General features: G+C 31.9%; 1 protein-coding gene across 1 annotated transcript; it reads right to left on the bottom strand.

Moving 5' to 3' along the window:
- Positions 1 to 22,102: 22,102 nt before the first annotated feature.
- On the bottom strand, positions 22,103 to 23,260 carry LOC137825255 (ABSCISIC ACID-INSENSITIVE 5-like protein 2). Its single transcript, XM_068630928.1, has one exon. It carries the CDS (start codon positions 23,258 to 23,260, stop codon positions 22,481 to 22,483), a length of 780 nt encoding a protein of 259 aa, XP_068487029.1. The 3' UTR covers positions 22,103 to 22,480.
- Between the last annotated feature and the right edge of the window lie 1,856 nt (positions 23,261 to 25,116).

Here is a 25,116-nt window from a genome sequence, read left to right as displayed (position 1 = left end):
CGTGTTGTTGGGACAAAGATGTTATTCTTTATTGTAGTGTTTAGATGATGTGAAGAAAATAGTTTTAAAGCTACTAGAAAAAAAAAGGAGTTAAACTTGTATTATGCAGAAGGTACAAGGGAAGTAGCAAAAGAAAATAATGATCTCCACCAAATGGAACAAATGCATTTTATAAGAACAAAGAAGATGTAATTCAAGAAGTTTGCAACTACATTTACGGTAATGTATTGCCACTTAATTTTGTAAGGAGTCCTCTTTTCATCCAAATGCTAAAGGTTGTTAGAGGGTGTGAGAAAGATTTAAAGCCTCCTTCTTATCATGAGGTAAGAGTTTCCTATCTGAAAAAAACTACAGAAAAATATGAGAGATGGGAGAAATGGGGATGCACATTGATGTGTAATGGTTGGACGGATGGGAAAGGAAGATCACTCACTAATTCAAGTGGTACTATTTTTTTTTTAATCTATTGATACTAGTGATGTGATAAAAGATGACAAAAAATGTATGAGTTGTTGGATAGCATAGTGGATGAAATTGGATAGAAGCATGTTGTCTAAGTAGTTACAAATTGTGCTTCCTACCTTGTGGCAGCTAGGACAATGTTAATGGAAAAATGAACCAAATTATTTTGGTCTCCTTGTGCAACCATTATCTTAATCTAATTCTTGAGGATATTGGAGAGCTTCTAGTATTTTACAACACTATTGACAATGTAAAGAAAATCACTAGTTACATATATAGGCACACATGGGTTCTTAATTTGTCACACGTTTTGCTACTTCTTATTAAGCAACAAAAATATGGTCTTAAATCAATGTTTGCTTATGAGGAATGGGATATTAGTCCACATGCTACTAAAAATGAGGTCAAGCAAGTGATGAATCTAGCGTTATGCGATGCCAAATTTTGGAGATCAATCACATATTGTTTTAAATGTGTGAATCTGCTTGTAAAAGTGTTAGACTTATAGATTGTGATCCAAAATCAGACACGCCATAACAAATTGTTGAAAATTTCCAAAACCAATAAATAAGGTATAAAAAAAGTGTGGAAAAGACATTAGGTAGAATTTACAACTACACAGGCCTCTCTATGCTATAGCCTATTATTTCAATCCTAGGTAAGCTAAATTACATATAAATTTGTCCTACTAAGTAACACTATGTACTTTGTTCTTATTAACTTATTTTTTATTGTGTTAGATATTACTATGCCAAAAAATTCAATTCGGATAGTGAGGTGTTGGTTGGCTATATGAAACATTTCAAAGAATGATTTTGGAAGCAAGAACAAGAGTTGTAATTGATCAACAACTTGAAAAGTTAAAAAGGGAACTAAGGAGCTTTTTGGAATGGATAGGACAATAAACATTAGAAATATGAAACAACCTGGTAATTAAATTACTTATGACCATTCTTAATGTGAGTTGATTTTAGATGGTTCCATTTTAGAGGCGACACTTTACTTATAATTGAGATTTTAGCAATAATATGGTGAGACCTAGGGAAGATCCTCACTGGACACTAACTTAACCAAGTGGTTAAGGTTAAGTAAGTGTGAAGGTTCACTTCCAAAGGTAAAAGAAAAATCAATATAAGGTGACAATGAGGATGCATTGCGGAATTTGATAGAAGGAAACAATGAAATGAAACATGGCTGAATGATAAAATGGAAGAACAACACAAAACAAAAAGGAAGAACCGAATGGAAACAAGTATAAGAACACAAGATAAAATGGTGTAAATGGAAATGAAGAAAAATGATGGAAGAAGAAAGCTTATGGTGTTGGTTGAGAATGGACACACCACTTGGAGTATAGTTGCCTCCAAGATGAGTGTAGAGGGCAGGGCCTCCACTTGAGAACTTGCAAACTCACTTAAGATATGACCTATTGCTGGAGCAAACAATTCTGACACAATTTGTGCAGAGTTTTCCTTCTTCTATAAACTTCAACATGAAAATACATGGAGTAAGGTACCCTATTTATAGGAGATGGTGCCTTGGTAAACTAGAAGCAAGGGTAGGATGTGAAACACTAAAAAAGGGATAAGTCTAGGGTGCGGTTTTGACTTACCTAAACCATAAACAAGGATAAAAAAAAAGAGAAAGGAAAGGACAAGTTGCGCAGACTTCTTTTGCAAGACCAACATTTCTAAAAAAGTGGATTCATTTTATTTGGCAAATTGATTTCAACATTGTGGAATTTGATCATTTTGCTTTTGCAATTTCTAGCAAGAGTAAAACTACATTGTTAAAGGTTAAGTAAGTATCTTAGAGTCTTTTTGTGTACTTTTTCTTGTTTGTCTTTCTTTCAAAGTTTTGTCATAATCTATTTTCCCAACTTTGTTTAGCCTCTTTGTGTTGAGCCTTTCTTGTTTGTCTTCTAAAACTCTTTAGTTTTGTTGTGGTTCTTTTGAGATTAAGCGTTAAGGGCTTTGTCCTTTTTCATTTGAGAGCTTGAAACCCCAAGATAGACTTTTGTTGAGAGAAAATTCTTTTTGAGTGTTTAGATCTTTTCTCCTCTTTGCTACACAAAAAAGTGACACAAGTGATGAGAGGGTTATTAACTTTTTTTCTTTCACTAATTGTTTGACTCTTTGTGCAATTTTATGGCTATTCTTTCTTCAGAGGAGTCATCAAAACCTCAATCTTCTCAAAAGGCTTTCCTTATAGGTGAGCCTACGACAACAAAGAGATCTTTAGCCCAAAAAGAGGAAGAAATGAGGCAATTGGAGGAAAGACTTCAAAGACTTGAAATGACACATGAAAAACAACCAAGAGGAAGGAGGTGGGAGCAAAGAAGAGTTTTAATGAGCTACACACATTATGGCAGCCAAAAAGAAGATGAAGATTGGAGAATTCACCAATATGATGAAAGGCGCCACCAACACCATCCTTCTAAAATTTCTTTTCCCTATGTAAAATTGCATAGCTTTAGTGGGGAAAGTGACCCCAATATTTACTTAGAATGGGAGGCTAAGGTTGATCAAATTTTCAATGTGTATGAGGTACAAGAGGACCAAGAGGTAAAACTAGCCTCCCTAGAATTTATAGACTATGTCATGTAATGGTGGCACCAAGTTGTAATGTACATTGGGCTAAACAAGAGGCCAACCATGGTCTCTTGGTATAATTTGAAAGAATGTATGCGCGTAAGGTTTTTTCCTCCTCATTATAGGAAGGAACTCTTGTTGAAGCTCCAACGGCTCCAACAAGGACCTAGACGTGTAGATGAGTACTATAAAGATCTTGAAACTACTTTGACTAAAATTGACTTGCATGAAAATGATGAGTCAAAGATAGCTAGATTTGTAAGTGGCTTAAGAAGAGAAATACAAGATGTGGTAGAACTTTATGAGTATTTCTCTTTGGAAAAGTTGGTTCACCTTGCCATCAAGGTTGAATCACAATTTTTAAAGAAAACTTCTTCCAAAACTACTCATAATGATGGCTTCTACAAAACATCACGGAAGGACAAAAATCAAACTTCATCAAAAACCTTTCTTTTCAACTTAGTAAAAGAAACCACTTACAATCCTAGAGTTTCTAAACCCACACCCTCTACACCTAAGTCACCCACCAAAACCTCAAGTAAAAAATGTTTTAAATGTCTAGGTTTTGGGCATATAGCAGTCAATTGTCCTTAAAAAAGAAACATAATGGTTAAAGGGGGTATTTTCATGAGTGACCATAGCTCCCAAAGGTCTAGGTCCCCTACCTCTCCAAGAAGCCAAAGTGAGGAAGAATGTGAGTTACCATGTGAGGGAGATTTGTTAGTGATAAGGCACATGCTTGGTCCCATTCAAAAGCATTTTGATGCAAGTCAAAGGGAAAACGTTTTTCACACAAGGTGCCTTATCAAAAACAAATTGTGTTCTTTAATTAGGGTGAGGGTAGCTGCACCAATGTGGCAAACAAAAAAGTGGAAAAAACTTGGGTTACCCACCATCTCTCATGCAAAGCCCCAAAAGCTCCAATGGCTTAGTAAAGAGGGGGAAATCTTAGTTAATAAACAAGTCCTCATAGCCTTCTCAATTGGAAAATATAAGGATGAGGTCTTGTGTGATGTTGTACCTATGGAAGCCACACATATTCTTCTAGGAAGGCCATGGCAATTTGATAAAAATACTTTACATGATGGCCTTACTACAAGATCACCTTAAAATCTCTTTCTCCAAGAGAGGTCCATGAGGACCAAATATAAATGAAAAACAAAAGAGAAAATGAAAAAGAGCAAGAAAGAAAAGATAAATTGGGTCACAAAATATCATCTTACACAACTAAATCAATCATGTTGACTCATGCCATGCTACAAACTGCACCTCCAAGGTGTCCTTCTTCCTTATCTTTTTCATTATCAAATAAAACTAATTACTTGACATCTTGGACAAAGAAATATTGGGATGAACATCAAACACCTCCTAAGGGTTTCCACCTTTTGAGAGAATTTATATCACCAAGTCCTTTCATCCCCAAATATTCTTTTCCAAAATGGCTTGTACGTACAAATTCTCATTTTGAACTCCCTAAGCTTAAAGAACAAGTTTGTTTCACTTCACACACCTTGCACTCTTTTATATGTGAGCAAACTCACTATGTTATCTACATGAGTTCTAAATTCGAGGTCGAATTCTCTCAAACTTGGGGACATGATACAATCCAAGCCAACAAGGAGATGACCAAGGACTCAAATTACCATTCACGCTATGAGAAGTCATCTCAACTTTCAAGTGAAGACCCCACCAAGGATATAGCAGACCTCACCAGAAGGAGAAATGGGCAAAGACCAGAATATCAAATGTTTTTCATTCTAGTCTTCTTAAGAATAAAACAAATTGTAAATATATTGGACTCACTTTAGGGGTCCAAATAGCAAGATAGGCTATAAAAGGTGTCTTTAGCATAATAAGGGGTGTAGTTATCATTTTAGCTTGTTTTGACCTAGTTTTTAAAAGAAGTGGCCTAAGGTGTGGTTTTGACTTAGTCAAACCCTAAAGGCAGCCCCCTCACACATTTACCATCCTATCCTTGCTCATCTTGTTTTCCAAGGCATCCATTCCTATAAATAGGGTGCCTTACTCCATGTATTTTCATGTTGAAATTTGATATAGAAGGAAAACTCTGCACAAATTGTGAGGCTTGTATGCTCTAGCTTGGGTCTTATCTTATGAGAGTTGAGAGCTCTTCAACTGGTGGCCCTCCACACTCCAAGTGGTGTGTTCAATCTCATTCCACACCATAAGCTTTCTTTTCTTCATTTCCTTCTTCCATTTTTCATACACCATTGTTATTGTGTTTTATGTTCTTGTTTTTGTTTCCATTGTTCAATTCGGCTCCATCTATCTCTTTTATTTCCTTTTCATATCTTTCCAATTCCGCAACATGCATCATCCACACCTTATAATGTGTTTTTCCTTTTACCTTTGAAAGTGAACCTTCACACTTACTTAACCACTTGGTTAAGTTCGTGTTCAGTGGGGATCTTCCCTATGTCTCACCATATATTTGCTAAAAATCAAAATCATAAGTAAAAGGTCACCCCTAAAATGGATAAATCTAAAATCAACTCACATCAATTCTTATATGATTTATAATTTTTTAATTACATTATAATTAAATACCTTTTTGTTTTGACAACTCTTTGGTGGGAGATTTATGGGGGAGAATGTAAAGAGTTACAAAAGTTAGACATAAATTTTTTGAGTCTCACATGTAGTGCATCAGGGTGCAAAAGAAATTGAAGCACATTTGACCAAGTGCATACTAAGAGAAGAAATAGACTCGAACAACAAAATATTAAATGTTTTTGTGTATGTGAAGTACAATCTTCAACTCGAGATGAGACAAGAGTAGAGCAGAGAAGGTGGAAACTTATGATCCCATATGTCTGTCAAATATTGACTCAGATAATGAATAGATCATTGAAAAATAATATCCTTGTTTGCCTATTGATTTCTCTTAGATGGATGAACATGAGTGGTTTGATGTTGAAGAGGGAGCTCCAAGCAAAAAAAATGGAAGAGAGATAATTATTTTTATTTAGAACTTTTACAACTTAGAACTTGAAAGTTCAACAAACTAAAACTAATTCAAATTTATTTCTTTTTCTTTTTCTAATATAGATCTTAGAAATTTAAATATAAAGACTAATAAAAATGAAAAATCCATAATAAGAAATGAGGAAGATATTGAAGCTAAATAACTTAAGGTATATTTTATTATAAATGATTACTTGAATACTTTATATTCTTAATCCAATATTCTTCCATTGCTAATTATAAGTAACAACTATAACTATATTTTTTTTATAATAAGAACTAACATATATGTTAATTTATGTATCTTGAAAATGGGTAAACATAAACACATTATGTGATCAAATTTTGAAACTATTCCTTTTTAACTTAACTTTAAATCTCAATTATACTTTTTTTTAACTATGAAACTTTTAATTTAGTTACAAAATATATTATCAAAAGAATTTCACTAATAAAAATAAGATTTACTTAAAAAGTCAATTACAAGAGTTGGATGTATTAAATTATTATAATGAATTCAAATTACTTAAGTATGTATAAAGTGTTATCATCTTCAAAAGAAATCAATAGTTGATAAAGTAATTCATCTTGTGTGAGTCCTCCAATTTCAACTACTTCCACAAGTGTTCTTCTTTTAGCAAAGAAACTTTTGAGAACAAAATAAAGTGGAAGATGGGTTGTTTGTTGCAGTTTATCGATTTTCTATAGTAGTTTGCATCTATAAGATTTTGTCTAAAATTCTATCCATTAGAGTTAAGATTCTGCCTTTCTATCACAAAGAGGAATTTTAGTTAGCATCCTTGTTGCGAACAAGGTAGTGGATGATGAGTTGAAAAGAAAGAGAAGGAGTTGGGTGATTATAAAGTTAGATTATGAGAAAGTCTATGATTCTGTAAGTTGGGAATTCCTTTTCTATATGATACGTAGACTTGACTATTGTAGTAAGTGGATACATTGGATTAGAGTATGTCTTGAGTCCTCATCTATTTCAATTATGGTAAATGGTATCCCAATCAAATAATTCAATTTGTCTAGAGGCCTTAGAAAAGGGGACCTGATAACACCATTTTTGTTCCTAACTATAGCTTAAGGTTTGCCAAGGTTAGTTGATCAAGCAACAGGGACGAACTTGTTCTTAGGGTTGAAATTCGGGAACAATAAGGTGCATGTGAAACTTCTCCAGTTCGCGGATGATACACTCTTCATGTGTGAATCTATATTACAAAACATTTTAACTATCAAAACTATTCTTATATGTTTTGAATTAGGTTCAGGTTTAAGAGTGAATTTCCACAAGAGAAAGTTAGGCGTTGTAGGGGTAGAAAGAAACATAGTTGAACTATACTCAGATATTCTTCATTGTAGCTTAATGAACATTCTTTTTACCTATCTAGGATTACCTGTAGCAGGCAATCCATCTAGATGTTCGTTATAGGAGTTTGACATATCTAAAATCAGAAAGAAACTATCCAAGTGGAAAGGTAAAAGTTTATTCTTTGTGTGAAGAGTTTGTTTAATCACATTTGTATTTAATGTCATCCCATTATACTATTTGCCTTTCTTCAAAGTTCTGGTAGGAGTATGCAAAGAAATTACGAAGCTTTAAAGAAATTTCCTGTGGAGTTAGAGTGTTGATGGGAGGAAAATAACATGGATTAGTTGGAGAACATTTGATCGAAACAGGAAGAAGGCCTAGCAATTAGACAAGTAGATATGTTTAACAACGCCCTTTTTGTAAAGTAGAAATGGAAGTTGGGCTCCTCAGAGACATGTTTATGGAAGGAGGTCCTTGGATCAAAGTATGGTTCGTGGAGGAATTTAGTTGTAGTTACTCAGAGCCAATGAAAAAGTATTATTTTAGATGGTGGTCTGACCTATGTAAAGTCTGTCGCTCAGAGAAAGGAAATAACTGGTTTGATTCAAATGTTAGTTGGCAAGTGGGGTCAGGGTCCATTATTACGTGGGAAGATGTGTGGTTGGACAATAACCAACTAAAAGTAAGATTCCCTAAGATTTTTAATAAATTTATGCTTAAAGATAAACCACATACATTTGGAAGTTAGACTACAAAGGGGTGAAAATGGGTTTTTAGATGGAGAAGGGATTGGTTTGAATAGGAAAAATCAATGGTTGCATAATTCATGGTGTCACATCATCAAGTGGACTTTGATAGGGAGGACAAATAGTTATGGAGAAACATACATAGAAATAGTTTTTTAGTGAAATCTGCATATACAAAACTAAAAATAGTGAAATAGGGAATAATATAGACATGCTTGTTTTACTTTGGAGCTTAAAGGCCATGCCTTCCGTACAATTTTTTGTATGGAGGTCAGTTTTGAATAAAATTGTAACAAAGCAAAATCTATTTAAAAGGGAGTTCTGTTGAGGGATTCTTTATGTGTTCTCTGTGGTAGGGAGGAGGAGACATCATCAGATATACTTATATCTTGTAATATATCAAATGTAGTTTGTAGTATGTGCAATAAATGGCTTGAGGTAAGTTCAGTGAATCATATCTCTCTGCCTAATAATTTTTTACCAATTCCATTGTCTTAGCTTCAACAAGCAGGGTAATATGCTATGGAAAAGCATGTGTGTTTCAATCATTTGAATACACAAAAATAGGTCAGCTTTCAAGCAAACAAAGTTTAATGCAGACGAAATCTTATCCCTTACATGGGTTCAGTCTTGGACATGGATGAAACATAAGGTAAAAAATGTCAACTTCTCTTTCTCATACTGGATCCAATGCCTTATCTTTGGCATCAATATGGCTACTAAATAAATTATATGAAAGCGTAAGTATGTTTCTGCTCTTCTTAAGTCTTTTATAGCGTAATGTCGTTTCTATCAAGTCATATAGATTATCTGTTATGTGCTATACTGTTGAATTTTGTCCTCCATAGCATTTTCATTTCGTTAAGAGTTGAAATTTTCTAGTACGTCTATGTATTTCTCTGCTGTTTTGAAGGTTTTAACAGGTTAATGGAAGTCTTTGTTGTTCTAATGAGAAGTAATGCTCCTAGTAAGGATTTTACAATGCAAGTTCTTTTGTTATTTGGGTGCTTGGTTATGCAAATCAGAATAGGGGAACTTGGATGTTGAACCGAGGAGAAGAGTAGTAGTGCAAATATATAAGGATGTGATTGCAGAGAAGCTGAAGATATGTTGCAGAATGACTCCGAGACGCAGTTGCCTGCAAGAATTTGCAGCAGTAGTTACAATTGCAACATGCCTTTCAACATTCTTCTCTGTTGAAGCAGGAGTATGGTAGTAGTTATGCAATCTTGAAGCAGAAGGAGTACATATGGAGCAGTTGCAGAGGCGATTTGGTAACAAAGAACCTTCCCCAACCTCAAAGCAGGCTTTCCCAACTCACTATATGAAGGCCAAAAAATCGATTTTGGTGCACTTATATATACTGCTAGAGTTAGTATCAGGTTGGAATTAGACATTCAGTTAAAAACTTTGAAGTGTCAAGGTTTATCTCAAACTGTTTGGTTATATATATGCAAGGTTTTTCGTGAATGGTTTGATTATGATGCTTCTTACAATGTTTTGATGTCTTTGTTAGTTGGGTTAGAATTAGTTTTTGGCATAGGTAGCTTGTGTAGTGATTTTGTATGTGACGATCTCACTTGGTCTAGAAGAGGTTGGACTATTTTTTTGCAAGATGGACTGAGGTAAACAGGGTTGCAAATTTAATGCTAACAAAAGGAGTAGGGGTGCAACGGCTAGGCTAAGATCTTCACAAAAGTAGTTTTGGAGTTTGGAATTTCAGACCTAGCATCTCGAGGTTTGGTGCTGCCATGACCAATCCAAGTGCAGGGGCATAGCAAAATTTGGAGATGTAACAGTGCCAATAATATAGCTAAATGTACACTTCTACAAATAGTGATGACTTGCTCTATTTGGAGTGGAGTTTCATGGTCTCATAGGTTGGAATTCCCAAGTTGTTGCTAAGACTATATGTTGGTGTGGGGAAGATGTAGAAAATAGAGCAGGATGCTTTGGTCACACGAAATTCGAATAATCATTTATTTTTCGATTTTTTTAATCGTGAATCCAATCTTATTATAAATAGTAAGATACATAATAAATAAAATATGAAATATTTTTAAATAAGAATAAATAATATGAATAAATGTTCAACCTATAAAACAAATAATCCTATAAAATAAATTTAAGAGTGGTTCAACTTTTTTAAAAGATGGTTCAACATTTTAGATTAGGTGTGATTCAACTTTTCTTTACCGATTATAAAATTTATAATTGTGGTTCTTTTTCATAATGAAAGATAGATATTAAAACAATTGGTTCAGTTACTTTAGCAAAGAAATTTTTCTTCTCCTCGATGATCTTCTTCTCGTGACCCTGCTGAACCGCTTCTCCTTCGGTGACTGAACTTTTTTTCCATCTTCCTCACTTTTCTTCTTCTATGTATTCTTTGTTTTTCACTGTTCTTTTTTCTCACTTGCTTCGCCGATAAATTTATATTTTCTATCGATTTATTTTCTTCTCTTCTCTTCTCCACTGTTCTTTTAGTCTTACTTCCGTTCTTGATTTATAGGAAAATGTCATTGTCTCTCACTGTGACGGTTCATTTTCTTTATTAAGTTTTTTGGGTTTTTTCGAAATAAATTAAATGTTTCGATTAAGTACCTCTATGAATCTATGATTTTTTGGGTCCATTGTCTCTCATGATTTTTTCTCTCTTTTTTGGGATTTTTCCAGAAATTGATTGAATCACCGAACATAATCGCGAATCCAACGATTCACTTGATTCATGTCACAATTCAAACCCATGTTTAGATTCAAATCGCGATTAGAATCTTACTCTTCGTAGTTTCAACGCAAATTTTTGGAATAAGAGAGTGTTTTGCAGGGTTTGAGGAGTGAAGTTTTTAGTGCTTTAGTTTGGTAACATTAAGAACAAATTTGTTTTGTTGTTTGCTTTATGAGATTGTTGTTTTGATTTGAAGGTTAAGATAACTCACAAAAATGGCCAATTGCAGTAAAAGAGCAATAAAAGAGAGAGCCAAAAACAAGAACCGTGAATACAGAGAAGTTCGAGAAAGAGTGAAGAGAAGCTTTGAGAGAGAGAAAGAAGGTTTCATTAATTGATTAATGAAAAGTGTACAGTACAAGTGTTATGCAGAAAGTAAAACAATATAGGCACACATAAGAGCCCAAAGACCCACAAAGGCCCAAAAACAGAAAACAGAAAAAAATGTAATGGTTGCAGTAACAGAAAAATACTCTAAAACAAATACAATAACAAAAAGATATTTTAACATCTCCCCTCAAGCTGGGAATAGATATTCTTCATTCCCAGCTTGGAATATAAGGTCTTGAACATCTTAGGTGGTAGAGGTTTTGTGAAAAAATCTGCAGTTTGCATGGAGGAGGAGACAGGAAGCAACTTGATCAGTCCTTGATTGAGTTTTTCTCGAACTACATGGCAGTCAATCTCTATATGCTTTGTTCGTTCGTGGAAAACTTGATTGTGAGCAATCTGGATTGCTGACTGACTATCACAGTATAAAAGAGCAGGTTGAATGAAGGGAATTCAAAGATCTTGTAAAAGGTAGACCAGCCATTGAATTTCGCATGTGGTAGCAGCTAATGCTCTATATTCTGCTTCAGAGGAGCTTCTTGAAATCGTTTGCTGTTTCTTTGATTTCCAAGAGATCAAAGTCTCACCCAAATATACACAGAAGCCCGTGATGGATTTTCTGGTCTCGGGACAAGTGGCCCAATTTGAATCGCTGTACGCTTTGATCTGCACATGAGTATTGTTATGAAGAAAGATACCAGCACCAGGTGAGGCCTTTAAATATTTGAGAACATGAAAAGCTGCCTGAGAATGAATGTTGGTAGGTGTAGATACAAAATGACTGAGGTGGTTGACAGCATAGGCAATATCTGGGCGTGTATTGGTAAGGTAAATGAGGCGTCCTACCAGTCTTCTATAGGATGTAGCTTCTTCTTCATTGAGTCTTTCTCCTTTATCAGCAGTGAGGCGAAGAGTATGTGCCATGGGTGTGAGAGAAGGAGCACAAGCAAGCATACCAGTTTCTGTAAGGAGATCTAAAGTGTATTTTCGTTGACTAAGGTGGATACCAGTGTTGTTCCTTGCAATTTCGAGGCCTAGAAAGTATGTAAGATCCCCTAAATTCTTGATGCAGAAATGCTGATGAAGCAAGGTTGTGATTTGATTAATTTCAGCAAGGTTGTTCCCAGTTAAGACTATGTCATCCACATAGACAAGAAGTGCAGTTATTTTCTCTCCATCATGTTTCAAGAAAAGAGAGTGGTCAGCAGTGGAGATATTATAGTTATGAGATTTGAGAAAATTGGAAAGTTTGGCATACCATTGGCGTCCGGCTTGCTTGAGGCCATACAGAGACCTTTGAAGTTTGCACACTTTATTCCTATTTGCTACTGGAAAACCAGGGGGAAGCTTCATGTAAACTTCTTCATTTAAGTCTCCATGAAGGAAAGCGTTGTTCACATCCAATTGCTTAAGATCCCAATCTTTTGCTGCAGCAAGAGCCAGGAGAAGCCTTAAAGTGGTTAACTTTGCTACTGGTGCAAACGTATCTAAGAAGTCTAGACCCTCCATTTGATTGTAGCCTTTCGCTACTAGCCTGACTTTATATCTTTCTATAGTACCATTTGAGTGATATTTGATCTTGTAAACCCATCTACAACCAATGGCAGATTTTCCAGGGGGAAGATCTGTAATACTCCAGGTCTTATTAGCTGCAAGGGCTGCTAACTCATTCTGCATTGCTTGGACCCAAAGAGGATTCTGAATGGCTGCCTCATAGTTTTGAGGCTCATCATGAGAAGAGATAGACATTATGGTATATCTAAAATTAGAGGATAGGGAATTAAAATTAATGTAAGTTTGTATGGGATACTTGGTACTAACCTGATTACTGCTAGTCTGGAAGTCTTGCAAATAGATTGGTATCCTTCTATTACGGTCAGATCTTCTGAGTGTAACAGCAGGCACGTCATTGTTATCAACACAAAGATCATCATCATTTTTATCAGGAGAGCTATGGTCATTATGCAGATTTATGTCATCATAAGTTTGAGCATAGTGTTGTGGTATGGGAAGCGAAAGACTGTTGGGATCTTTTTCATTTTTCAAAAAATATGGAAAACAATTTTCATAAAAAACAACATTTCTGGAAACTTCAATTTTGTGATTTTTTAAGTTTAGAAAGACAAAACCTTTGGTGTGTGGTTTAAAACCAAGAAAGACACCTAGAACAGCGCGGCTGTCCAGCTTCTTTCTATGAGCAACAAGAGTAGAGGAATAGCACAAACAACCAAAGATACGCAAGTCAGAAATGTCACACAACTTTCCATGCAATTTTTCATATGGTGTTTCATTTTTGAGCAAAGGAGTAGGAATACAATTAATTAAGAAAACAGCATGTTGGACAGCAAAATTCCAGAAATTAGCAGGGAGTTTTGAATGAAAAAGGAGAGATCTTGTAACGTTTAAAATATGTTGATGCTTTTGTTCAACAACACCATTTTGCTCGGGTGTTTCTATGCATGAAGTTTGATGTAAAATGCCCTTTGAAGCAAAAAAATCTTTCATCACAAATTCAACACCATTATCAGTACGAATAGATTTGACTTTTGTTTGAAAATGATTTTCAACATAAGAGACAAAACTCACAACATTAGCTCTAACTTCAGACTTATTTTGCATAGAGAAAATCTAAGTAAAGCGGGAAAAATCATCAACAACAGTGAGAAAATATCTATGGCCGTGCATAGAGATAACAGAACAAGGACCCCATACATCCATGTGAATTAAATCAAATATATGTGCAGAATGAGTAGTGCTAAGAGAAAAGGGCAGTTTCTTTTGTTTAGCTTGATGACAAGCATCACAAAAATAAGATTTTTCAACAGATATATCAGGATAGTAGGTTTGTAAAGCCTAATCTTTGATGCCAAAGACCAACAGTTTTAGTTATACAATTCAAGAGAGGAGGAACATGCTGTGAAATGGATCTATCTAAACAATATAAGCCACCAATCAAATCAACTGAACCAATCCTGTCTCTGGTTCTGCTGTCCTGTATGATACACTTGTTAGAGCAGAAAGTTAAATGACATTGAAGGCAAGAAGTAAGTTTTGATATAGAGATTAGATTGAAAGAAAAAGCTGGAACATATAGAACATTTGTGAGGCTAATTTTGTAATTGAGATTAACAGTTCCTGAATAATTGGAAGTAACATAGTGGCCATTGGGTAATTTTATGAGAATCGGATTGATACGATGATAGGAGGAAAAATCAGATAAAGTAAAACAAACATGATCTGTTGCTCCAGAATCTAAAATCCAAGTATATTTATTTAATGAAGGAATCTTTAAGGCATGTGTGTTACCTGCAGAGCTAGACTCCCGGTCTTGTTGACTTGTATCAGCAGCAAAAGACCCAACCTGATTCACTTGAACTTGTCCAGCAGAGGTGTTTGCTTGTTTGAGAAGGTTGGTTAAGATTTGATATTGTTGATGAGTAAAATGAGTATCACCATTCTCATTGTTGTTGGAATCATACTCCTCTTGGGTGGTAATGTTGTTGACAGAATAATTTTTACCATTTTGGAATTTGTAACCGGGTGGGTAACCATGCTTCTTATAGCATGTATCAACAGTGTGGCCAGTTCTGTTGCAGTGTGTGCAGACCTTTCTATTACTATTGTGACTGACCTTTTTCTCATTCTGATTGGGAAAACCATGTTTCTTAAAACACACACTATCATTGTGACCATTCTTACCACAAAAGGAGCAAACAACATAAGAATGTACATTACTCTTGTTAACCATGGGTTGAACATTCTTTATATTAGCAATCAAAGCATGACTACTCAATTGTCGCTCTTGTTGAGCTACTAAAGAAAAGATTTTTGATATAGGTGGGACGGGTTCCATTAAAAGGACATGGGATTTAACGTTGCTATACTGATCATTTAGACCTCTCAAAAACTGCATGGCTTGGTCTTCTCTTTTTCGTTGAGAAACAATAGAGGAAATATTGCAAGTACAGTTCTTGCAGATGCAAACAGATTTGGGTCTGAAATTCTCCAACTCATCCCAAATCACCCTTAACTTTTTAAAATAGTCGGTTATTGAGAGCTCACCTTGGTTTAAGGAGGATGCCTCCATTTGGAGGTCAGAAATGCGTGAGAGGTCACCTTGAGAATATCTTGTCTTGAGATCGTTCCAAATTTCTACAGCTTTGTCCATCCAGACGATGCTTTGACGAATGGGGACGGAAACAGAGTGGACCAGCCACGAGACCACCATGTTGTTGCACCGATTCCATGCCGAAAAGGTGGAATCTGTCTTTGCTGGTTGTGTAGCGGTTCCATCGAAGAACTCGAGTTTATCCTTAGCGCTTAACGCCGTGAGCATCGACCGACTCCATGGATGATAATTGTTAGGGTCCAACACCGGGGAGACAAGAGGAGTCGCTGGATTCTCGCTTGGATGAAGATACAGATAACTTGGGGCTGATTTCTCCTCTTCCTTCTTCATCCCGAGAGGTAAATCTGTTCAAAGGAAACCAAATCAAGGATTAAGATTAGAAGAAAAGAAAAAAAAACAGAACAAGAAAAAAAACAAGAAATCAAAGAAAATAGAGGAAGGGCGGAAGAGTGAAAGAGAAGGGAAAGAAAGATCGGTGAGACAGGATCAATGAAGAATCAGAGATGAAACGCAGCAGAGCTCTTCCAAGAAGAGCTCTGATACCATCACAAAAATGGCCAATTGCAGTAAAAGAGCAATAAAAGAGAGAGCCAAAAACAAGAACCGTGAATACAGAGAAGTTCAGAGAAAGAGTGAAGAGAAGCTTTGAGAGAGAGAAAGAAGGTTTCATTAATTGATTAATGAAAAAGTGTACAGTACAAGTGTTATGCATAAAGTAAAACAATATAGGCACACGTAAGAGCCCAAAGACCCACAAAAGCCCAAAAACAGAAAACAGAAAAAAATGTAATGGTTGCAGTAACAGAAAAATACTCTAAAACAAATACAATAACAGAAAGATATTTTAACAATAACTAGTCTATCTTTTTTATAAGGATTCAAACACGTCTTAACTACTCAATGTTTATTTAATTATATTATTTCTAAAAAAAAAACCTAAACCTTAAAAGGAGAATAATTATGAAAGCAAGAAACTCTAGTCTCATATAAAAAAAAAATTCTATAAAGTAAACTAAAATATCAATATATTTACAGAGGTAAAAAGAAATTATTCTATAGCCATAAACAAAAGAGTCCTCTAATGACATGGTAATAGCACTTGAAAGATTTATGTGAATTCAAAATTTCTGAATACTGTTCTCCATTTGCGAGCCACTTCCCTGCTATCAACAGTTATATCCGCCGGAACTGCTCGATCGGATCCGCTAAAAATACAAAAGGCTCATTATTGTTTTGCAAAGAATATACATTCTCTGTTTAAGAATGAAGCAATGTGATGAAAATGGCGTATTTCTTAATGCCATTTTAATGAATAATGAAGCTAAAAATTGGTTGAGCTGCTACGACGTAGTTGGTATCTTGGAGTTGGAGTAGTAGATGAAAATAACTTTGCATCCAATTCCTGAAATATTAATATAAAAAATATTAAACACTTTTTTAATGTGATTTTAATCTAAATAATTTAGTAATTGATTTCAGAGATTAATTAACAATAAAACGGAAGTTAATTTACTCTGTTTATAATTAGAAAAATGATTATGACTCCAAGAGTTCATCCCTTTTAAATTTTGATTTCATTATAGTTTTAACTCCAACTTGCTAATAACTAACCTTTTATTGGAGCACACAGTGAGCTTTTAGCAAATGGTTAAGCAATTTTTGCTCATTCTCCTTTCCTTTACTCCTAAAATTAAACAAAGCTTGAACAGAAATATCTTAGGTAATTGCCATAACTGAACTATTCTAACAAAACAATTCAATGCTAATAAACAAAATTCTCAAGAAACAACCATTGTATTATGCTTATTTTTCTTCTTATTATCAACGATTTGTTTTTCTCCTTATTACCAATTTAGTCTGAAAAGTCATTTTTTTTATAACCAGTAAATTATATTTTTCAAAGCAAAACAACTTACAATTACTTAATCATCATCGCAATGCAAAAAACATCATTAACAAGATAAAGATAAGAGTTTTTTTTTAATCATTGTATTAATATTAATTATCTATCGTCGGAAATAATAACTACGTGCATGTTGGAAATCTGGTTGAATAACTATTTTATACTTTTCAACAGAGATTTTTCAGACTTCAAGTTGAGAGTAAAATATTACAGTTTTTACGTTAATTAACACAAAGACGCAATATTCACACGTGAACGGATACCATAAACTAATTTTTTTGTTAACTATAAACGAGCCAATCATTAAATTGTATTTTTAACTTTAAAATATGTTAAAAGAATCTGTTGAAGCCTGTAGGAACTTCAGTCCATGTTGGCTTTGTCTTAAGATAAATTAAAAGGAATAATTAATTAAATATTTGAATTTGAATAAAATATTTATCAACACAAAAAGATCGTAGTAGAACATTTTAAAAGAAAAGTAATTACTAAAAAAATAAAACGGAAACTTTAGTTAGAAAATTCTTGGCGCCGTCTCAATTAATCCTCCTTCGTAAGCTAAAATGTTTTTACTTCGTTCTAATTAATGAACCTTGTTATATTACAATTAGTATTATAACACGAGTTTAATTTTTATGAGTTATTAGTTAACAAATTTACACCAACAATCAATTACAATTTATCTTCAATATAACTTTTAAATTACACAAATAGTTTTCATATACACAACCGTCTTTAACTGAGTATAAAAAACTTTATACTATCAATATATTTGAATTAGATTCTTGCACTATTGAAAAATAAAATAATATACGCTGAAAGTATTACCAATTTTATACTATTACGAATCAGAATCACCGTATATAATTTTTATAATAATTGTCTTTAAAAATTATAATAATGATAATTTGAATTATAACTTACCGATTTACAATTTTACAACTGAAAATATAAAATCATTTATCACTCTTGTAAAATAATCTGTACTATTAATTTCAAAATTGGTGTGATGCATACCTTATGATACAGGAGGAGATCTTTCTTATCGTAAAGACATCTTGTATTAGTGTATTTGACAATCCATTCTAATAATGAGATAATATATATTAGTATTTTGAATTAAAAAAATAGAAAATTATTATTAGAATATTAGTTTATTGACTTGTGATGTAATTGTTTTTTTTAATATTACTACTAGAAAATCATGGAATAGAAACCAAATTTAGAGATAAAACATAATTAGTTACTTATATTAACTAAATTAGATACTATTTTGGAGACTAAATAATTATTGGTATCTAAACTAATTTTTAGAATTTAGAGTAGTTGGTAGTTATACTAGACAAAAAAATAATTAGTTTCTATATTGATTAAATTATATACTATTTGAGAGACTAAAAATATTATTGGTATCTAAATTAGGTTCTATTATAGTTAAATAATTTATAAATCGGTTATCTAATTAACTGCCAAAATTTTAGCTATTATTATTGGTGCTACTATTATTGGTATTTAAGTTAGTTTCTATTGTTGGTAAATAATTTTTAAATTAGTATCTAATTAGTTACCAATTTAGAAAATATTTATGAATAATAGAACTTAATTTAGATATCAATAATTTTTTAGTCTCTAGAATAAAATCTAATTTAATTGGGGTAGCAACTAATTATTTTTGGTTTCTAATTAATGATTTTGTCAATGCTAAAATCTTGGTAACTATTAGATACCAATTTAGAAACTAGTTTATACATTTAGAAACTATTTTAGATACTAATAATTTTTTTAATATCTACAATAGTATATTTTTTCATCACATAATGAATAATATCTAAATAGTATATTTTTTCATATATATTATTATATTATTATAACGATTATGAAATAAATATTTTTATTTTTTAATTTATTATTATATTATTATAATGGATTGTCAAATGAATATTTTTACTTTTTTAAAAGTATGAAAGTATCTATCTTTCTATACTATAATGTTAATAAAGTGCAATTTAGTGTGTGATCCTATCTAGGCAGGAAATCTCAAGCCTATTCAATAAGGGATAAAAAAGAGATATACGCCTAATTTTGAGTTGTATATAGAGTTGAAGGAAAAAAGGTTTAGAAAAAAAAGATAAAAAATAAAACAAAAATATCTATAAAAATTCATTCAAGAAAAAAAGAGAGTTTCTTTCTAAAGAAGTTAATAAACTAGGTTCTACTACAAGATCTTACGTACCAAACAAGGAAAAAGGTTAAACTTCCACTCCTATATATATATATATTCATATTAGTGTCTTTTGCTAGAAGTAACATAATATATTAGAGTAAAAACAAATTAGTTACTAAACCTTTGTGTGTGGATTTAGGTGGAGAAAAAGAAAAAATTACAAGGAAAAGAAAGCAGTTCTAAAATGAAAAATAATATGGTATAGGAAAGAAAAAATAGTGTGTTTCATAAAAGTAGCTGAAAAGTAAAAAAGGAAAAATTGAAAACATAGTAATGTTGGTAGGATTATATGCTAAAATAGTTCATAAATAATAGAATAACAGAATAATCATATGTAAATTTTTTAATATGGATAAAAAAAATATTTTGAAGGTACTTTTAATCTTAATTTTATTAAATTTCAAAATTTTATAATATATTATTTATAAACAAACTATCTAATTATATATATATATATATTTAACTGAATATATATACATTTTTCATATTGTAATTATACTGTTTTTTTATATTATATCTTATAATATTTATAATAATCAAATTTTAAAATAAAATAAAAAATATATATGTTTTAAATATGTATATCTTACTCATTATTATAATTAATGTAATGTTTGAAATATCTTTAAGAAAGATGATAAAAAAATATAATAATGTCTTGGGTTGGAGATCGACTAGAGATTAGAGTCTTTCATTGTATATAAGTGGGTGCAAACCTCAACCCTATGAGCCGGTTTTATGGGGTTGAGTTAGGCTTAAAGTCCACTCTGTAATATCTTGGTTAAAATATAAAAAAAAAGTTGAAAGAATTATATTATTTATCAATATTTTAAAGTTTATCATCTTATATCATAAGTGAAAATGGAATCAATCAGTAAATGAACTGTGTTAGAACTTGTGAGGCGAAAATGACATAGATTGGAATGCAAGTGTGTTTAGCAAAGAGAGGGTTTCAAATAGTTAAAGAAAAGTATAGAAAAAAAATGTACATCGGGAATGTATATGCACCCTCTGACATAACTGAGAAGGAAATAATGTGGGAGAAAATAATGAATTAAAAACAATGAAACGGGAATACAACACGGGCAATGATAGGTGATTTTAACGTAGTTAAGAGGTTTTTTTTTTTATTATTGGTAATAAAATATAAATAAATAAAAACTATTTATGGAATACCTTGTACACTATCCAACTATCGATTCCTCTCTAAAGCCTCTCAAATTTAAAAAAAATTACCTTCTACAAGTTATATCTAACGTAGTTAAGAGTGTAGAGAAGATAAAAGAAAAGAAAAAGGTAAACACTAATAAGAGGAAGATTGGATTAGTTGACATTTCCTTAATAGGAAGAAAACACACATGGTATGAAAGTGTGGGTCAACCAAAAGTTGAATCAATAGAATTATTTTATTCGAGGAATGTTTCAAACCAGTGCCCTTTTATTCTCAAAGAAAGAAGCATACATTGGGGCCAAACCTTCTACGTTCATATATATATATATATATATATATATATTGCAAGTTTAATGACCTAATAGAGGGGTTGTGGTCAAGAAACACATAGGGATTGAGGATATTAGCTAGAAAGTGTAAGGAGAAACTGAAACAAAAAGCCTTAAACAACAAAAAATCAAGGGTTAAATGGTTATAGCTGGGTGATACAAACTCAAAGCATTATCATTCTATAATGAAATGGAGGAGAACCCATAATGCTTTAAATAGGTTAACATTGAATGAGAGTATCTGTACGAGGATCTTGTCATAGTAAAGAATGAAGTCAGTTTAATGATACTATAAGCTTTATCATGAATGAACAAATGAAAAACCTAAGCATATCTGCATTGTAATATTGTCTGATGCATTGTTTTAAGGTAGGTTTGCAGAGTACATGGTTTGTATGTGGGCTGTGGGCTGTGGGCAAACCGAAATGAATTGTAACAGAAATGGTTGAGTCTAAAGTGTGCACAAACATTCTTTGGTGGAGTTTATTTTACTGGATTACTTTGTATATAGGTAACTACTCCATATAATTCAATTATTTTTTCTAATAAAAAATAGTAAATTAAATATTGTAAATAATATTTTTTTTTTGTGTAACTTGAATACACTTACCCTTACTAATAACTAAAATGAATTTTAAAAATGCTACCTAAAATAGTATTTAAAAAACAAAATTTGTTTATTGCAAAGTTAAGCAAGACTTTTAATTAAAATAACGTACGTGTCAACAACTCCAAATAAAATTGCCGATAAAAAAATCTAAATAAAACGAATGATTGAAAGTGAAATGAAAGAGAAAAATAACAAATTTGCACCGAATTGATCCCAAACAAATAAAATGATAACACTAACCAATTAAAAGGGAGAAGTTTTTAGATTAAGGATAAGAGATTGCACAAATAAAATAAAAACACTAAGGGAAGGATTTTAGGTCAAAGGTGTAAGAGATAAAAATAAATAATCAACGAAGTTAATTATAATTCTGATTTTTTTTCTTTGTTGCTGGAAGAATATTTAGATATGCTTTTCAGTAAGCATTTTTAGAAAGAAAAAAAAGTGAAATAGGTTTCTTTACAAATTAAAATCAATTTATATACTTAGAAATGCTTATAAAATATTTTTTAGAACCTTGGATTATTTTTATTAGAGATGCTCTTTTGCTAAAATAGAGCCCACAACACAAATCTTTTCTCGTTTTTGTACATCTAACTTTTGGACTACAAAAACGGAATAGAAAATGTCCTTTTCATCGTACATAACAAACACTTACACATACAAGAATCATACTTCTGCATCTCACAAGAGATGGTTGGGTTAGGTCGTGCACTTACAAAAGAAAAACATGCAGTCAGGCAGAAACAATCATAATAAAGATTAATTAGCACAACACATAGATACAAAGCACAACTATTTTCAGTTGGAAATGGATTGCTGAATGTACCTTCAGCTGTTTGAGCCAGCTATTCACTTTCTGAAGGCGACACTTCTCGTTCTCTAATCTATGTATGTGTTCCTTGAAGGAAACATGATAAAGAACAAACAAGAGTGATATAAATTTCTCACACCGCATCATGAAAGTTGATGATGAGACATTGAACTAACCTGCTTCTTTGCCCTTGATCTTGCTGCAGATTCCCTGTTCTTAGCCATCCTCTTCTGTCTTCTTTCCACAGCCTTTTCCAGCGTCTCGTTTGACTGCTTTCTCTTCCCAAAAAGAGGACTCTTAGAATCTGAATAGGAAGGAGACAATGAAACCCCCACTGAATTTTCTGAATAACTAAGTTGGCTATCGTAGAATGACTTTGAAACATTGAAATCTTGAGAATTTCCAATCATCTGTGGCTCATGCGGAGATTGGTGGGTGTTAATGGAAGGAATTTGCAACCAATGCTGTTGATGTATCGGATCAATTACCATCGGGGTTGTAGTGTGAACGTTAGCATTCTGATCAGCTACATTATTAGCTAGTAAATGTTCTAAAGATGATGATTCCCCTAAAGTAGGTTGTTTCAAGAGGGTGTCTACACACCTGTTCATATGTTCTTGGTCAACAATTCCCCTCCAACCCTCACTGATGCCATTTTTGGTGTCATGCATACCATTGCTCATGTTCCCAAGAGTAAATGAATGATGATTTGATGAAGTTTGCACAAGTTGTCCACTTTCAGCTGAGATAACACTTTTGTGAAAGTCATCCAAGGACATATCATGGATAGGCTTCTCTGTGTTTCCCAACTGGCTCTCAACCTCATCAAAGGTGAGGTTGTATAAAGAGCTTTGTCTAACCATAGGTGGGTACTGTGGATCCTGGGCTCTATTAGGAGAGAAACCCATAATCCTTCTAGCCATATTCAGCTATAGTTCTACCAGAAAAATCATAAAGAAGTTAAAAAAAAAAAAAAAGTGAAGAGAAGGAAGTGAGTTGAAGAGAGTGAAGAAAAAATGTTTTTACTACAAAAGCAGGAAGAAATAAAGAGTGGGGTTTTGGTAAAGAAGAAGAAAGATGAGGATATTTAAATTGATAGTGTTTGGTTTATGGAAGAGTTAGTCCTGAAGCGAAATCTGAGCCGCCACAAAAGATAGAAAAGTGAAACAAACCTGAACCACTACTCTGATTTATTTGCTAATTTGGTGGATTTAAAGGTTAAATATAAATGAAAGATCCAACTAACCTAGAAATAACATCCAATAATAACCTCCTTTTGGTTAACTAGTAGAACCTATTTTAGGTTTCTTTTCTTTTCTACTCACTTGACTCCTGGAAGAATAGGGTAAGACCCAGAGTTGTTTAAATATGCCCCTTTTTTCCTTTTCAATAACTCTCACCCCAAAAAAATTCACTTCCATCTTTAGAAAAAGTTATAGAGTTTCTTTTTAATACCTGGTTATATGGAAATTGATTGGGTTCAAGGGTTTAGCAAGTTGAATCTCAATATAAAACTCAATTTCAAATATATATTTTATCTTCGAAATTCAAACATATTTTTGGTATGCATTTTCTACTTGTGTTTTTAACAATTTTTTTCTTTCTAAAATAGCACACTTTAACTTTTATTTTATCTCAATACCATAACATTCCAATAGTTATTCAAATGATATAATTTATTATAGCAATTCAGAGTTATTCTGAACTGTAATTGAGTGTAATTTCGCCAGAAGACAAGTTAGAATTTGATTTTTAAATAACTGAATCTTGAATCAGGTTTTGATTTTTTTTTTTTTAAATCAAGAGAATTTATAATTTTGGATTTTTAAAAATAATTAATTTAAAACACAATTGGTTTGAAAAATAAATTTAAAAAATATTTATTTAGAAATATAATTATATAAAATATAATAATTTATAAAAGAAATTATTCAAAGAAATAACTATTTACAAAAACATATATTTTAAGAAATAATTATTTAGAAAATTATGTAAATAAGAAAAATTGTTACAAAAATTAACATTTGTAAATTTTGAAATATTTTTTTGTGTAAGTTTGGTTTGGAAAATTTCATAGAAAAAAGAGAAAGAAATAATTTAAAAGAAAATAGTGGAAAATGTTTTATTCAAAGAAAAATATAATTTATAAAGAACACTATTCCCTATTTTTTTTATCCCTATTGCTATTATCATATTATTTAATAATTATGTGTATAATTAAAAATAAATTTTAAAATTATATAAATAAAAAAATTGAAATTAATTTATAATATTTTTTTAATAATTTTTCGTTTAAATTTACTTAATCTGCATTTTATTTATAAATAAATATCTATCAATATTAACTTTTTAATTCAATATAAAACTAAATAATCAGTCCTCTAAATATTTCATTTTCTAACAAATTAAATTTTAGCATTTTTAATTTTCCAATTAATTAGTTCTTAAAATAATTACTTTTTAAATATTATTTTTAAATTATAATATTTCTAAATACTTTTTTTTGAATTATAATATTTTCTAAATAATTATTTTTAATATAATTAGTTTTATAAATTATTATTTTTTAATGTATTTATTTTTCTAAAATATTACTCACTATAATTACCTTTTTAAAGTTTTATACTTAAAAATATATATTTTTCTACTATTTTATTCAAAATTCTTATTTTGTAAAATATTAATTTTTTCAGATAAAATTTTTAAATTAAAAATTTTAAAATCTTATTATTTTTTATAAATAAAAAAACAAAAATCAGGTCAGAGTTCTGTTCTCTAA

This window comes from Phaseolus vulgaris, chromosome 8, assembly GCF_000499845.2.
Source record: "Phaseolus vulgaris cultivar G19833 chromosome 8, P. vulgaris v2.0, whole genome shotgun sequence".
NCBI classification, from domain to species: domain Eukaryota; kingdom Viridiplantae; phylum Streptophyta; class Magnoliopsida; order Fabales; family Fabaceae; genus Phaseolus; species Phaseolus vulgaris.
Note: the sequence above shows the minus strand (reverse complement) of the source record. Positions and strands in the feature narration are given on the sequence as shown.